Source organism: Erpetoichthys calabaricus, chromosome 12 (genome assembly GCF_900747795.2).
Source record: "Erpetoichthys calabaricus chromosome 12, fErpCal1.3, whole genome shotgun sequence".
NCBI classification, from domain to species: domain Eukaryota; kingdom Metazoa; phylum Chordata; class Cladistia; order Polypteriformes; family Polypteridae; genus Erpetoichthys; species Erpetoichthys calabaricus.
Genome location: NC_041405.2, coordinates 21782322 through 21796933, shown reverse-complemented (window position 1 = coordinate 21796933; position 14612 = coordinate 21782322). Strand labels below are relative to the sequence as shown.

Sequence of the window (14612 nt, the reverse complement as noted above, 5' to 3'; positions counted from 1 at the left end):
GTCAGGTTGAAAATTAAGTAATCAACGTAGACCTCAGTGTTAATGTTTGCCCTGCACCATGTACTAGAATGTTTTTGGTAATACATGTAGTAATAAAATACTTTGCATTACTTTACAAACATTTGTAGCAAAAAAAAAAAATGCATAGCGTTTGTAACTCCAACAGATGGAGCATCACAAACATTTGTAGTAATAAAATGCATTGTATTAGTCATTCCAACAGATTGTTCACCTGAAGCATTTGCTGCAATAAACTGAAGTGCATTTGCCATTCCAACAGAGAGCACATCACACTTGTAGCAAAAAATGCATTGAATTTGTCATTCCAACTGATGGTGCATCAGAAACATTTGTAGTGAAAAAAAAACATTGCATTTGTCATGCCAACAGATGGTGCATTAGAAACATTTCTAGTAAAAAAATGCATTGCATTTGCAATTCAACAGATGGCACAATGCAAACATTTGTAGTAATAAAATGCATTGCATTTTTCATTCCAGCAGATGGCGCATCACAAACAGTTTCAGGGGTTGCTGGAGCCTATTCCAGCTATCACATGGCACAAGGCAGGAACAAACCCTGGACAGGGCACCAGTCCATCTCAGTGCCAACACAAAAATTTGTATTAATAAAAATAAATTGCATTGATTATTCCAACAGATGGCGCAACACAAACATTTGTAGTAACATGTTGTAATATATTTTATTACTAGAAATGTTTGTGATGCGTCATCTGTTGGAATGACAGAGACGTAGCACCTGACAGACACACAGATACACAGACACTTATCCTGATATTACAGTGGATATGTAATTTATTTCTGAGTAAGTGAAGCTACCATTGAAATCTTCAGAATGTAAGCATTCGCTCAAATTACTCTCACCTCTTTCTCAGCCCTCTCTGCTTCAAGACCCACCAGATCATGTCCACGGTGCTCAGTAACCCCACATTGTGAGCAGATGCACATCTGATCGCTTCTGCAGAACAACTCAAGCAACTTTTGATGCTCAGTACAGAAGTTCTTCTCGAGGTTTCTGCTGGGCTTTACCAGTCTGTGATTTATCCAAGCGGGGCCTCTTTGATGTGGCTGGATATGAATCTCACAGAAAGAGGCCCGGCAGGTCAGGCAGGATTTCACTGCCCGGAACTTATTCCTCTTGCAGAAATCGCAAGCTATATCCTGGGCTCCAGCAGCACTTTGAGACGTAGGAAGCGTCAGAACCCTCAGTTCTCTTGCAATCTTATTCAGAAGGATGTTTTTTTGAAGGTCAGGTCTTGGGATGTTGACGGATCGACAACTGGGACAGCGGCAAAGGAGTTCTTCATAGTTATCCCAACAAGAGTTAATGCATTCCTTGCAGAAACTGTGCCCACACTGCAGGGAGATGGGATCCTTCAGTATGTCCAGACACACGCAGCAGATGAGCTCATCCTGCAATTGTGAAATGTACTCCTCTGCCATGGTGTTTCAGGAAGAAAAGCTTCAGGCAGACAACTGGTAAGGCGTCTGGTAAAGTGAAAGGAAACCGACTGCTGCCTGCTAATTATCAGGTGAGCTCTGGAGGGAAGTGCAGCAGCGGTAGGCGAGTCTTTTATTTCTTCCAGTAAGCAGAGCAGGGTGTGTCCTATGAACTCTTTATGTAAACCAGCACATAAATGTCCACATTCTGGAACAACAAACATTATAAAACTGCTGTACTTCAGCAAAAACTGATTAAGCCTTACTTTATATAATAGCACCGCGCTGAACACTTCAATAAATAAAAATGCAGGCATATTTTTTAAATATTCACAAGTCAGCATTCAAGCTATCAACTGAGTAGAGACGTGACAAAATTAGACATTAGTGGATAGAAGCAAGTTCTTGGATCCATTAGAGGCCTTCTTTACTAAGTGTAGTACATCCCAGTAATGCAGTTAAACATTAAGCTATACAATGTGTACAATTAATGCAGAAAAATAAAGGATGCATTAAAATGTACAATGATTACATTTCCATTGTTTACACAGAATAATAAAATAGTAAAAAAATAAATATAAAATTACATATAACAATGTCTTATACAGTTTAAGACTCTGTCACGGGCACCCAGCCGGGACACCTATATGGCGCCTCTGCCAGGAGAGGACAGCTGCCCTGGTTGCTATGAGGGTCACGGAAACCCTATAAGGGCCCATGGCCACTGCCAGGGGGAGGGTTCTGGATCCTGAAGCCCTGGAAGCCAGCACTTCCACCACACCAGGAAGTGCTGGCAGAAGGTATTTCAAGGTCACCCAGAGTGATTCCGGTTGCTCAGCTGGCACTTCCGCCACACCAGGAAGTGCCAGCGGAAGTTCATCAAGGGGCACCTAGAGCATATCCAGGGAAGGATTAAAGGTTCTGCCTTCCAACAGTCGGGGAGCTGGTGTTGGGAAGGAAGAAGGCAAGGCTTCAGAGAGTAGAGAAGAGGCGGCCCGAAGAGGACCATCGAGAGGTCGAGAGAGAGAGAGGTGTTTGGTGCTGGAAGCACTGTGTGTTGTGCGGGACTTTGAACTTGTAAATATTTGTAAATAAATCGTGTGTGGTGGACTTAAGATGGTGTCTGTCTATCTGTGGTCGGGCTGGCATCCACAATGGCATCCCAGATGGGACTTTCCACCTGTTTCAACGTGTGGGGATTGTGTGTGTGCATCTAATTGATATTTGTATATAAATGTAATATAGGTTTAAAGTACATGTGAATATAGGTGTGTTGTTTATAAATAGGATATTTTTTCATTTCTTTCTTGCTTTCTTACTTTCATGCTTTCTTGCTTTCTTTGCTGTTGCGCTGTATTCTGGGGAATATATTAGAGGGTAAAAGGGGGGGAGCATATTATTTAGGGTTTGTATAGTTATAGAGTTTATAAGAATTGTTGAAGGGTGTTTATTGTTGTTTGATTTATAATATATATTCTTTTTTTGTTTTGATTGGTTAAAGAATTGTTGGGGTGATTATTTCATTGGTGTAAATTCGCAAAAAGATAATTCCATCTGAGGACATCAAATTAAGGCTATATATATATATATATTCATTACATTTATATAGCGCTTTTCTTAGTACTCAAAGCGCTATCCACACAGGGAGGAACCGGGAAGCGAACCCACAATCTTCCACAGTCACCTTACTGCAAAGCAGAAGCACTACCATTGCGCCACCTGTGAGGACAAGACTAAGGTTCTGTCGGTTTCCGTTCCTAATAGAAATATTTTTCCTAAGAGTAGGAGATTTTTGTGTGTGCAGGGCTCCTCATCTAACATAAGAGGAACTCGCTACAAAGCAATAATGGTATCTCCTCTTCTTTCCCCTCTGCAGAAATGAAGATTGACGTGCTGCCATCTATGACATCACTACCAGGGTCAACCCCTCTGTATCTGCCTCTTTCTCCCAGAAGCCATCTTAAACAGAACCACTGCCATTTTGGAACAGACTTGACGTATTCACTGGGACCAGTTTCCTAATTGCGTTACCACACGTTTCTTTTGTGCCTTGTGAGCTATTTATAATATACTAGGGGGCTCCGCCCCCTGCTCGCTTCGCTCGCCAACCCCTGGTGTTGGGAATGACAAAGAGCGTGATGTATGAATGAGATATAGAATAGCGTGACGGTGTAGATGATGCAAATAGAAAGCAAACAATAAAGTGTGTGGCACAGTGTAAAGGTTTATTTGAAAATTTCTTTGTACACGCCGTTTAAGTGTAAAAGGTAATTCCAGCTCAGAACTTGTAAGGTCATTTAAGATGGTTATTGTTGTGATCAGAGTCAAGTTTGTCAGAGCTTAGAAAGAGTTGTGTCTCTCCAGGAAGTAATGGAATGACTTGGGTATTAATGTTTTCCATATTAATATTTTTTGGACATAATATAGTGCGTTGTGTTAAAAGCGGCATTTGGTCTAATGAGATTGCTGTTCCAAATGTCTCTGTAACTAAGTTGTCGCAGATAAAGGCTTGAGGAATTGTAATAATATGTGGCTGAAGTCCAGCTGTATTGGTGAGTGTACCATCTCTCAGTTGTAATAAGCAATTGTTATGATCTGGTTCTGGACATCGTATCTTTTTTACTAACTGTATCTTTTGAAAGCAATGCCAATTGTCTGCGTATTTTAAGGTGCACTGAACAATAGCTGAGTGCATGGCATCTGGAAGAATAGCTAATCACTGTCTAAAATCTCTTCCTCATAAAAGTACCTTTCCTTCAAATCGAATATTATTATTCATAAACGTTTGTAGAAGTTTATGAATGGTGTTGAGTAAGTGACTTCATGCCATTGAACATTCATCAATAAACAACATTTTTTCAAGACGGATGTCACGTGCAGTGCCACCGTTAATGTTCATAGTGGATACCGATTTGTAGGATCTAATGTAGTTGATAAAGATTTCACTTTCAGGTACATCGTCAGTTATAAGCTTCTGTAGATATTCAGTATATGAATGTAAAGAAGGCAGTCTAATTTGACCCTTTTGACAACAACGTGTAAATGTATTACTTGTATTGCCAGCTGTTTCTTCAGGGAAGTGAACTGAATGACAATGATTGCAAATGACATTCATTAATCCGAATGAATTTTCCTGGTGTATGTTTTGCTTGTGCCGTTTGAGAGGCGCGTTGTTGCATATGTAGTATTTGGGACGTGTTGTTTTGGAGCTGTAATCGATTTGCCTGTGCTGTGTGAGAAGCCCGTTGTAGCCTTCGCTGCCATTAACGTATGTCTGAGACGGGAGGTGTTTCGTTTTGAATCCGTGCCTGTTGCGATGCAGCACTTTGATTGATAGTTTGCGTCATGTGGATCCAGGATGTAGATTTGTGCATATTTGTGTTGTTGATTTGTTTCAGGGTGCACTGTTCCAATGCGATGCAGTATTTGTGCACATATGCGAAAGTAGTATGGGCCATTGCCTTTTGGTGGCCTGATATTTACTCCGGTATATGCAAAAGCAAATGAACCATTGTAGGATCTAATGCAGTTCATAAAGTTTTTACTTTTAGGTACATCGTTAGTTAGAAGCTTTAGTTGAGCTTTGCGTTTTTGGAGTCGAGACATTTTTTCTTTTAGAAATATGGATAAGTAATAAGGAGAATTGCACTCACTGTTAATATGGAGCCTTTTCTGCGGTTGAACGGTTAATAGTGCCTTATTGTAATGAGATCCACCTATGCTGCATAGCCGTCTATTTTGTTGTTTCTTTCGTTTTCGTGTGTTTGTTCCTGTTATCCTTTCCTTTTCGTTTTGTACCCGTGACCGTGTATTCATGACTTGTTTCTTTCTCAGCATGCGAAATATGGATAAGTAATAAGAAGGATCGCAGTCACTGTTAATATGTTTCTTTTTCTGCAGTTGAACGGTTAATAGTGCTTTATTGTAAGGAGATCCACCAATGCTGACACCTATGCTGTCTAGTGTGAAGGTGTTGATGTTCACTTTAGAATATGTGGCTTTGGGTGTCACTTCTTATGGATGTGTGTGTGTGTGTGTGTTGGGGGGGTTGAGGATTGTTGTCGCGCGAGCGTCTTCTTTCTTTTTGTGTTCCTGTGTCTTGTTGAATCCCCCTGTTTGTGTGTGTCCCGTCCCTTGCTTGAAGGGTCTGTGGGGTGGTTTTGTGTTCTTTTTTTTGTGTTCCATGGGCTTGTTGAATCCCCCTCTTGGTGTGTCCCGTCCGGTGCCTGTAGGGGGGGGGGGGTGCCTTGCTGTTGTGCGCGAGCCTCTTTTTTTTTTTTTTTTTTTTTTGGGTCTAGTTTCGTGTGCAATGTGTTTCGTGCTTTGCTTGCGTTTGAATACTTTTTATGTGCCGTTTCCTTTTTTCGGTGCTCTTTGCGCCTCATTTCTCAATTTTTCCTGTGCTCACTCCTTTTTTCTGTGGTCTTGTCCGCCTCTCGCGGCCCCTCATCCGCCTCTCTCGCCCTCTTCTATCCGCCTTTCTCGGCTCCTCAGCCGACCCTCGCGGACTCTTTTTGCGCCTGCGCAGTACGTCTTTCTGCAGCTACGGCCCATTGCCGGATGTGCCTGCGTCCATCATCCGGTTTAGCATTCTCGGTTAGTAATATGGATGGGCTTTGCTTTTGATTGCCCCAGACCCTTTATTATTGTTTCTGCGCTTTTTATCAAATGGTACCAACAGGAGAACTATTATTTTTATTTAGGGAAATGGTTTATTTTGCTGTGATGTGACTAAGACGACTTTGTTACTTACTGATCACCTTGCATTTTTCGTGGTGATTCCAAAGGTAAATTATTCCAGTTCAGAAAAAGAAATCTCTTATGCAAATCTCCCATAGTATCTCTCAAAATTTTTTGTCAGTTTAGAATATACATATGACTCCTAATCGGGTTCTTTCCAGTTGGGTGATGTGACGCTCTTATTCCAGAACTCTTCTTGGACTTAAACCCAGATCCATGCTACATGCAGAATATGAAATGCAAACCCCTTAGTCAGACGAGCCACAAATAGTAACAATGTTGACCGTGACGGCGTCTTTTCTTCGTAGAGAGCTCGTTCATTGTGAGCTCCTCAGTATCTCTATATATATAAAATCCAACGACTGTCTGTCTGCCTGCCTGTCTATCTGTCTGCTTTTCATGAGAGAACTACTTAACGGATTTAGATCGTATCTTTTCTATAGTTTACTTCTCTCATTATGCTATGCATCACAGTTCACCCGCTATACTGATTTATTTGCGCAAATCCGTGATCCATACAATGGGCCAAAGGGAAGGGGGGCGGGGCCCTCCTCACTCACGCTCCAGCCTTGGTGCGTAACTAATATTTGCTTAGTTAGCGAACGAGAGAACTACTTAACGGATTTAGATTGGGTTGTTTTATATAGATTGCTTGAACATTCTGGTTGATTTTGTGACTTCTCTCATCGTGCTAAGAATCATAGTTCGCTTGCTGGAGTAATATATTCGCACTAATCCGAGACAGAGGCTGCGGGCCAAGGGGAGGGGGATGTGTGACGTCAGGAGTGGGGAGCCGGGCAGGGCCTGTCCTGTTTCACTACTACGCGGACGAAGCCGTAGGACACGGCTAGTATAATCAATAAAAAGTATTAGTGATTGAAATATCTCATTCCATGGTAGAGTAATAATGTCTTATGTTAATTTAAAGATTTTATCTTCTTTTGCAAATGTGCTCACCTCTTTTATAGCAAAGTAGGGCATTAAGCCTTTATTTTCTGTCTACTCAGTTTTAACAAATTGAGAACAAAGAAAACATTTGAGGAGAAATGACAAGGCCTGTTTTGAATTTTTTATTTTTCATACCTGTAGAGCCCCAAATAATTGTTAAGAAAAGAGGAAAGCTAATAATGATATTAATAACTGGAGAGATAATAATGATTAAATGTAAAAAGGGAATAGAAGAGGCGGGGCACTATGATTGAATCGTCTTATCTTATTTTATTAAAACTTGTTGTTTGTTGTATGGGACATTTAAATTTTTTTAAACACCAGACATTAAAAGTCTCTGCTCTCGTCATTGACAATCCTTAGCAGTGAAAAATAAAAATTGAACAGACGTCTTTGAACCATCTTGTGAGTTGGTGTGACGTTAATACAAATGGCCAGGAGATTTTACTAGAGAGGTGAGTGTGAAGTGCTCTGAAGCCTCCGTATGATTTTCAGATACTTCAGAGAGGCTGTCATTAACATCTTCTGCTCTTTAATCTGTGGACCTGATGGTTTGACCAACGTCACTTTCGCCTGAAGTCGAGCCCCAACCTGGAACATATACAGGGTGGCGCAGGGAAATGGAAAATTTTCAATTGATGTTTAATGCACGAATAAACACATTACAAAATATATTTAATGATGAAATGTATTGTACAGGATATGCGATTAATGATGGTACTCAATATTCATTTTATGTTTTGAAGAAAACTTCATGAAGGTGTTGTCCATTTCCCTGTACACATTCTGACAGCCTGTTGTGGAAATTCTCCATTGCTTGACATAACATGTCAAGAGGAATGCCAGCGATTTTCTCTTCAATCCTCCTTTTTAGTTCAGCAATGGTTGCAGGACGTGTGCGGTACACTTGGCTTTTAAGATGACCCCACAGAAAAAAATCATAAACAGTGAGTTCTGGAGATCTCAGAGGCCATGGAATGTTACCTTTGCGTGAAATGACGCACCTTTCAAACAATCGTCGAATAGCTGCCATCGATTGTCAGGCAGTATGTGAAGTAGCTCCACCTGGGGACTTCTTTTTTAAGTCTGAACCCATATCTATGAAATTACGTACCCATGTTGTAATTGCATGACCAGACAGGACATGATCATGATGTCCCAACTGGTAATGACGCCGAAATTCCCTATCACCATTCTCATAAAAGGGGCTTTCACAGCGAATGCTCTCTGCGCTCCACTCCACTGCTCCATTATAACTATTGGCAAGGGGTTCTAAATGAGGTCGCATTGGTCCCAAACAACTGCTGATGCCCTAGGGTTGCCAACACCTATTTCCAAAATTTCCATGCGCCACCCTGTATAAGCACCAGCAAACCCAGATAGAGCTCATTCAAGGACCCACTTCAACACTCTAGACACGCACTGTTGGGATTCACCAACTTTGACCACTTTGGTCCTATTGTGTCTTTTTTCAGTTTGCATTTTCGTTTCCTTAGTATGCTTGTCCATTAAAAGGGGCTGGCTATTGGCTTTGGGTCATCGTTTGGGTCATCATGGTAAACCATTTTACTAGTCTGATGTCGCGTGCACTCTGACACCCCTTGTGTCATCTGGTCTGTTTATTTATTTTACAATATTTCAATGAATATCTGAAGGATAAGGGATAGTCATGGCTCTGTCAAACCAGTTAAGACTTAGGCTGTGTCTACACTACTACATTTTCTTTTTAAAACGGTATTTCTAAACTAAAATGATCACCATCCACACTAGTATCTTCTTATCATTTATGAAAATATCTCTGCTCACACTAATATGAGAAAAAATACAAATGATATAGCTGTTCACCTAGACTGGGCATGCAGCAAGAGCAAAATAAAATCCCTCGAGGGGACGGTAACACCATGGGATTTATCACAAAATGACAACGACAAGTAAATTATTTGCCTTCTGCACAGGAATGAAGCATTCAAACTTTGCAAAATAAATTTTAGATGCATACAGGTAAGCAACATAACAAAGGCCATTGGTAGGAACTCCTCTGTGTCCTCTAGGCTAGAATACGGCTTATTTCTATGAAGGGTCACCAACTAAGATGACATGTTGTAATGAGGTGGATGGTCTGCATAATAAGCCCAAAAAAATCGGAGTGTGATTAGAGTCTGGTTTTTGAAAAGTCTGATTTCACCTGTCCACATTACAACATTAAGCCGGCCTTTGCAGAAGTATACAGCTCTGGAGAGCATTTTGAAAATGTCTTCATTTTCAGGAGTTAAAAAAATGGGTAGTGTGGACAAAAGGGACAAATGGAGGCTAACAAAGACTAGTAATGCCTTAAAGCCGAAGCTTCTGCCTTGAATTGAGTTCAATTCTTTGCCAGTTAACAATTGTCAGTCAAATATACAAACTATGTGGTATTATAAAGTGTGGTATGCTATCAGGATCAGTTCTTGGTCCATTACTTTTGGTACCCACTGTTTCATAATTTTTAGGACATAACTCTAGAAAATAAAAACGAAACACTTACCCAAAATGGCTTCCTTAAAATGATCAAATGAATAAATGAGAAAGACACTTAACTAAATTCCGAAAACAGACTAAATCAATTCTAAACGTTTCCAAACTGAGATTCATCACACCTAGAGCTTGATCTACAAATTCAGAGTGCTGAATATGTATGTTTATTATAATACATTGTTACAGACAGTAACGTGACAAGTCTCTTATGGTGACCAATTACCCAGGTGGCTTGCAGCGGAGTGTGATGGATGAGGATCAGCACCTTGAAGTCCAGGTTCATGGTTCTCAGCCAGAAAAAGGGATGCCAGAAAAAGGGATAGGGTGCTTCCTCAAGTAGAGGAGTTTAATGCTGCAGTTTGTTTGGAATGGAAAGTTGGAATTTCAACTCGGAAACTTTGGGCTGGTTTGTCAAGTCTATGTCAGATCCTGACGCCAATCCAAAATGGCGACATACAGCATGGATTTTAGTGAGAATTGTAGTATTGCACTGTATATTAGCCCTTCTGTCTGTCTATGTCTCATTAAATCAATCGTACACACAGTATGGTCCAACTTCTATCTGTAGACATGCTACTACAGTATTCGGATACACAAAATACATCGTAATGCATTGTTTTCTGAATGTTTTACTATAACGCAGATAACCTGGGTGTGACGTTATTCCCAGCTCCAATATCCGAGGTAACTGGAACACACCATAATTATCTTGTGATCTTCTTCACGAGTGAGGAACAAACAGATAGGGGGATCGAGAGGTAAATAAAAGGAGTGTCTGCTGTGATGCAAATATTGTACAAGTCAGTTCTGGTGCAGAGGGAGCTGAGCCAAAAGGATGATCTACATTCCTATCCTCACCTAAGCTCACGAGATTTGAATGGTGACCGAAAGAAGTAGATTGCAGATACAAGCAGCAGAAATAAGTTTCATTTGCATGGTGACTGGACTCCATTAGAGAGAGAGTGAGAAGTGCAGACATTCGGGAGGAGTTCAGAATACAGCTGCTGCTTAACCACATTGAAAGGAGTCAGATAAGGTGATTTGGGTGTCTGATTAGGATTCCTCCTAGACGCTACCCTTGAGAGGTGCGTCAGGCGTGTCCAACTCGGAGGAGACCTCAGGGTAGACCCAGGACACTCTGGAGAGATTATGTTTCTCAGTTGGACTGGGAACACCTCGGTATCCTCACCACCCAGAGGAGCGGATGGGGAAAAGGAATGTCAGGGCATCATTGCTTAGATTGTTGCCCCCATGACCCAGACACAAATAATAATCAGAAAATGGATGGATAGATGGACCCACTGCAGAAAACCAATTTCCATGGTTATGCAGATAGCACACAACTCAGACAACAGAGATAAATAAAACAATTACAGAATGGCTTGCTCCTGTTGAATTTAAAAGCAAATGGACAATGAAGATTTTGCTTCCTGAACACTTTTGGGTGTATCATATGGAATTTTTCCCTGCCACAAAATCCCTTAAAATTTTCCTATCATGTATCATTTTATTGCAATTACTTCTTTTGGTGATTTTCTTTCATATTTTAAGTATAAATATAAAGTACAACAAGTACAAGCAATCTGAACAAAACAACCTGCAATGTGCTCCTCAGTATATGGAGCTTCGAACAAGCTGGGATGGCCCTGAGTCGGAGTGATGAGGTTGCCGCCAGACAAGCGTTGTGAAATTTAACCTCCGTTTACAACTTCTGGGTGCCTACCACCCGTACCTCTTCACTCAGTCACTCGACTTCTCATCAGGATGGTGGTGTACAGTATTGAGCAGAGCATCTTCATGGTGCGAACCTATTGGGTCACTAATTCGTTTAAGCGATGTCAGAATCAACTGAATGATTGTGAGATTAACGGAAGGATACTTCCATCAAGATGGAGCAACGTGTCACACATTGGCAAGGAGCACGGCAGAAATTGAGTCCTTCTTCGGCAACAGGGTAACTTCAAAGGGGCTTTGGCTACCACTGTCACTGGATCTGACACTACCTGACTTCTTCATTTGGGGTTTGCTCAAAGGAAAAGTCTATCGGAACAAGCCTCGCACTGTGGAAGATTTGAAAGAAAACAACCAACGTGAAATTGCTGCTATTCCCTCCAAGAAGCTTGCCGATACGTTCAGGAACATGGAGTGCCACGTCGAAATGTGTCTGGCAGAAAACGGAAACCACTTCCAGCATTGCATGTAATGCAGTCGAAGACACATACGTCAAGGTATAGAGCGAATTTTTTGGGTTCAGATTACTTCATCCTAACGGGAGTTACAACAGAATATTTGGGGCCTCTTTCGAGTGACTCTCCCTGTACAACAGGAACATATGTAGTGATCTTAAAGTATTGGCCTTACTACTGCGAGTGCAGTTCAGATACACCGGGTCCCGTTACTTTATTTACAAATATGACAGCCGTGCTAAAGAGTCTCATCACGTTAAAAAGAACTGGCTGCTCCATAAGTGTGCCAACCCAACAAAGATATTGTTGGCACCTCTTCACATAAAACTTGGACTGATGAAATATTTCATGAAAGTGATGAACAAGGTGGGTGAAGGATTTCAATACCTGAGACTAATGTCCATGAATAGCTGAGGCCAAGACTAAGGAAGGCATTTTTGTTGGACACGTCATCTATGACCATCAGTTTAAAGATCTGCTACTGGGGCTGGAGACATTCAAAGGTATTTTTGAGGATTATCTTTCCAACTACAGAGCACCAAACTATATTCAACATGCTTCGAGCATACAAAACTATGAAGTGTAACCTGTTGCTAAAGATACATTTTCTGCGGTCACACTTGGACTTCCTATCTGTTAATCTTGATGCATTCAATGACAAACATTGTGGAAGGTTTTAACCAGGACTCTGCAATGACGGAAAAGCATGGTATTAAGGCAAGGTAAATCCATCAATGCTTGCTGATTATTGCTGGACATTGAAATCAGAAGCATCAGGTGCCGAGTATAAACGAAAATCAGCAGCAAAACATTTTTAGCTCAATTGAACGAATGTGTTATAATCATTAAGTGATTAAACACATTAAATTCAAGAAAAGTTCATTTCATGTTTCTTCAAATTCCAACAATGATGCAGTCAGTCTGAAATTATATTTGTGTTCAGCTTGAAACTATCTAACATAATAACCAAAAATGTTTCAGGAAGCAAAACTTTAAAAAAAAAAATTGTCCCATTTAAGGGAAGCTGCCATTAAAATTTTCAGAATGTAAGCATTAGCTCAAATTACATAAGCAGAACTCTCACCTCTTTCTCCACCCTCTCCGCTTCAACACTCGTAAGATCATGTCCCCGGTGTTCAGTAATCCCACAGTGGGAACAGATGCATGTCTGATCAGTTCTGCAAAACAGCTCGAGCAGCTTCTGATGCCTGATGCAGAAGCTCTCCTGGAGGTTTCCACTGGGCCGTACCAGTCTGTGATTCCTCCAAGTGGTGCAATTCTGGTGCGACTGGATGTGAATGTCACAGAAAGAGGCCCGGCAAGTCAAACAGGATTTCACCGCTCTACTCCTGCCGTCCACACAGACATCGCATTCGATAACCTGCGATCCAGGAGCACTCTCAGTCTCAGGAAGCATAAGAGCACTCAGATCCCTTGCAATCTTATTCAGAATGATGTTAATATTGAGCACGGGTCTGTCCGAGTATTGAAAATCACACGTAGGACAGCGCCATAAGAATTCCTCACCACTATTCCAAAACCTTTCGATGCACTCTTTGCAGAAACTGTGCCCACAGAGCAAGGACACAGGATTCCTCAGTAACTCCAGACACAGGCAGCAGACAAACTCGTCCTGTAATCTTAAAATATAGTTTTCCGCCATTGTCTTTCAGAGAGAAAAGCCTCAGAGAGCGTCTGGTAAACTGAATGGAAACCGAGTACTTCCTGCTAATTTTCAGGTGGAACAATGGTATGACGCCAGCGTGAGTGAAGTACTGTAGTCAAGCCCACAAGAGAAGATTCACGCCTTCCACAAACACAACTGGTTGAGAACAAAGTTTTTTTTTCTTTTTTTTAATCTATTTCATCTCTTCACCCCCAACATTCATGAACATTTTACTAACAGTTGGGAAAAAAATGCTGTTCATCAGCAAAAACCAGTTTTTTAATTGTTAGCCCCCTCATAAAATCTTCCACTCTTAACTAGAACTCTACAGATAGCTCAGCCACATACACACAACATATTAGATCACTCTTTGCAATCTCCTAACATACAGTACTTTTGTCAATTCTCTGCCTCCTCTTCATCCTCCTCCTCCTCTTCTCACTCCAAACTCCCTTGACTGAGGACAGGGAGGCTGTTATATAAGTACTCCCAGTGCCATTGCCATTCAGTTGGGAAGCACTTCAGCTTTATAAAACACTTACCTCCTGCAGGAACTGCATTTCCCAGGTGCCTTTGCAGCTGCCTGCTGTTGATCTGGAGGCCTGATGCAATTTTTGCAATGTTTTCCCAGCCATGGTTCTATTGATCTGGAAGGTAAAAAATAGCCTTCTGTTATCCCTGCTGTCCAGCTTTCCTCTACAACACAGAAGAATAACATTTATTATTGAGCAGATAGATAGATAGATAGATAGATAGATAGATAGATAGATAGATAGATAGATAGATAGATAGATAGATAGATAGATAGATAGATAGATAGATAGATAGATAGATACTTTATTAATCCCAAGGGGAAATTCACATACTCCAGCAGCAGCATACTGATACAAAAACAATATTAAATTAAAGAGTAATAAAAATGCAGGTATAACAGACAATAACTTTGTATAATGTTAACGTTTACCTCCCCGTGTGGAACTGAAGAGTCGCATAGTTTGGGGGAGGAACGATCTTCTCAGTCTGTCAGTGGAGCAGGACAGTGACAGCAGTCTGTCGCTGAAGCTGCTCCTCTGTCTGGAGATGATCCTGTTCAGTGGA

General features: G+C 41.1%; 1 protein-coding gene across 2 annotated transcripts in view; it reads right to left on the bottom strand.

The window, feature by feature from the left end:
- LOC127529833 (tripartite motif-containing protein 16-like) overlaps nt 1-13922 on the bottom strand; it is a 38782-nt gene extending 24860 nt beyond the window's left edge. Inside the window, exon 1 of one of the 2 annotated variants that reach the window (XM_051934791.1) lies at nt 12933-13922. In XM_051934791.1, coding sequence (XP_051790751.1) covers nt 12933-13511 — 579 coding nt within the window. In that variant the 5' untranslated portion in view covers nt 13512-13922. Of the gene's footprint in view, nt 1-884; nt 1660-12932 lie in introns of those variants that run through there. The other variant, XM_051934790.1, reaches the window with a different exon arrangement.
- Between the last annotated feature and the right edge of the window lie 690 nt (nt 13923-14612).